The sequence below is a fragment of the Eimeria mitis genome, genomic scaffold, assembly GCF_000499745.2.
Source record: "Eimeria mitis Houghton genomic scaffold, Emh_scaff1111, whole genome shotgun sequence".
In the NCBI taxonomy this organism is placed as follows: domain Eukaryota; phylum Apicomplexa; class Conoidasida; order Eucoccidiorida; family Eimeriidae; genus Eimeria; species Eimeria mitis.
In genome coordinates this window covers 8411-10084 of record NW_013567651.1, presented here as the reverse complement: position 1 = coordinate 10084, position 1674 = coordinate 8411, and the positions used below count along the sequence as shown (strand labels likewise).

Here is a 1674-nt window from a genome sequence, read left to right as displayed (position 1 = left end):
GGGTTTAGGGTTTGTGTTGTTCAGAAAGCAAGAGAAAAAGTAGCAGCATTCATCGGCGGCAAAGCAGAAGAAGTAGTGTTTACTTCTGGCGCAACGGCGGGCATAAACATGGTTGCTAGAGCCTGGGGGTTTGTAAACCCTAAACCCTAAACCCTAAACCCTAAACCCTAAACCCTTGTTTTTGCGAGAAATTTGCGTTGTTATATGTGGAGATTTGTTGTGTGTATATAATGTAATATCCCGAAAACCCTAAACCCTAAACCCTTTGTTTTTTCTGCATCTATCAATCTGCACCTAGAAATTAGGGTTTAGGGTTTAGGGTTTAGGGTTTAGGGTTTAGGGTTTTGATGCAGAGATGCTTTTGTTGAGGAGGGTTCAGAGATCGTTGTCTCTGTTGCTGAGCACCACGCAAACCTCCTCCCGTGGCAGCAGCTAGCAAAAAGAAAAAAAGCAGAGTTGAAGTTTATACCTGTAAACCCTAAACCCTACTAAACCCTAAACCCTAAACCCTACTAAACCCTAAACCCTAAACCCTACTAAACCCTAAACCCTAAACCCTAAACCCTAGTATTTATGTTGTTGTTGTGTTTTGTGTTTTGTGTCGCTTAACGCGGTGAAACAAAAAACGATAAACACACCGATCTAAACCCTAAAAAAATCAGGGTTTAGGGTTTAGGGTTTAGGGTTTAGGGTTTAGGGTTTGTGGTTTCAGCTGGAGAAGGAGACAATGGAGCTCAACATACACCGCGCGCTGTCTCTGCTGTCTCCGAAAACCCGTGTCTTTGCTGTTGCATGCGCTTCAAACGTTTTAGGTTTGCTGCTGCAGCAGCAGCAGCTGCAGCAGCTGCTGCAGCAGGCCAAAACCCTAAACCCTAATCTCGTCGTACTCATCGATGCCGCACAAGCTCTACCACATATACCCGTAAACCCTAAACCCTAAACCCTAAACCCTAAACCCTAAACCCTCGATATATAAATATTAATGAACATAGGTGTATTTTCTCTTTTTTTTTTTTTTTTCTTTTTTTTTTGTGTTTTTACTTTCTTTCTCCCCCCTCCACCTACATCTAGAATAAAATAAAATAAATAAGGGTTTAGGGTTTAGGGTTTAGGGTTTAGGGTTTAGGGTTTGTGGTTTCAGATAGATGTATCTTCTCTCGGCGCAGATTTTCTTGTTGCTAGCGGCCATAAAATGTTTAGTGGTTTTGGGGTGGGGTTTATGTGGGGTTGTAAACTAAGAGAGATGCAACCAGACAACTACGGAGGAGAGATGATACAGGTGCTGCTGCTGCTGCTGCTGCTGCTGCTGCTGCTGTTTATGCTGCTGCTGCTGCTGCTGTTTATGCTGCTGCTGTTTGTTCTGCTGCTGCTGCGGTTTTTTTGGTGGTTTTGGGTGGGGTTTATGTGGGGTTGTAAACTAAGAGAGATGCAACCAGACAACTACGGAGGAGAGATGATACAGGTGCTGCTGCTGCTGCTGCTGCTGCTGCTGCTGCTGCTGCTGCTGTTTATGCTGCTGCTGTTTGTGCTGCTGCTGCTGCGGTTTTTTTGGTGGTTTTGGGGTGGGGTTTATGTGGGGTTGTAAACTAAGAGAGATGCAACCAGACAACTACGGAGGAGAGATGATACAGGTGCTGCTGCTGCTGCTGCTGCTGCTGCTGCTGCTGCTGTTGC

At 45.0% G+C, this 1674-nt stretch overlaps 1 protein-coding gene across 1 annotated transcript in view; it reads right to left on the bottom strand.

The window, feature by feature from the left end:
• Window positions 1–1586: 1586 nt before the first annotated feature.
• EMH_0029780 (uncharacterized protein) overlaps window positions 1587–1674 on the bottom strand; it is a gene marked incomplete at both ends in the record, with an annotated part of 739 nt that continues 651 nt past the window's right edge. The window contains one exon of the mRNA XM_013494342.1: window positions 1587–1674. Coding sequence (XP_013349796.1) covers window positions 1587–1674 — 88 coding nt within the window.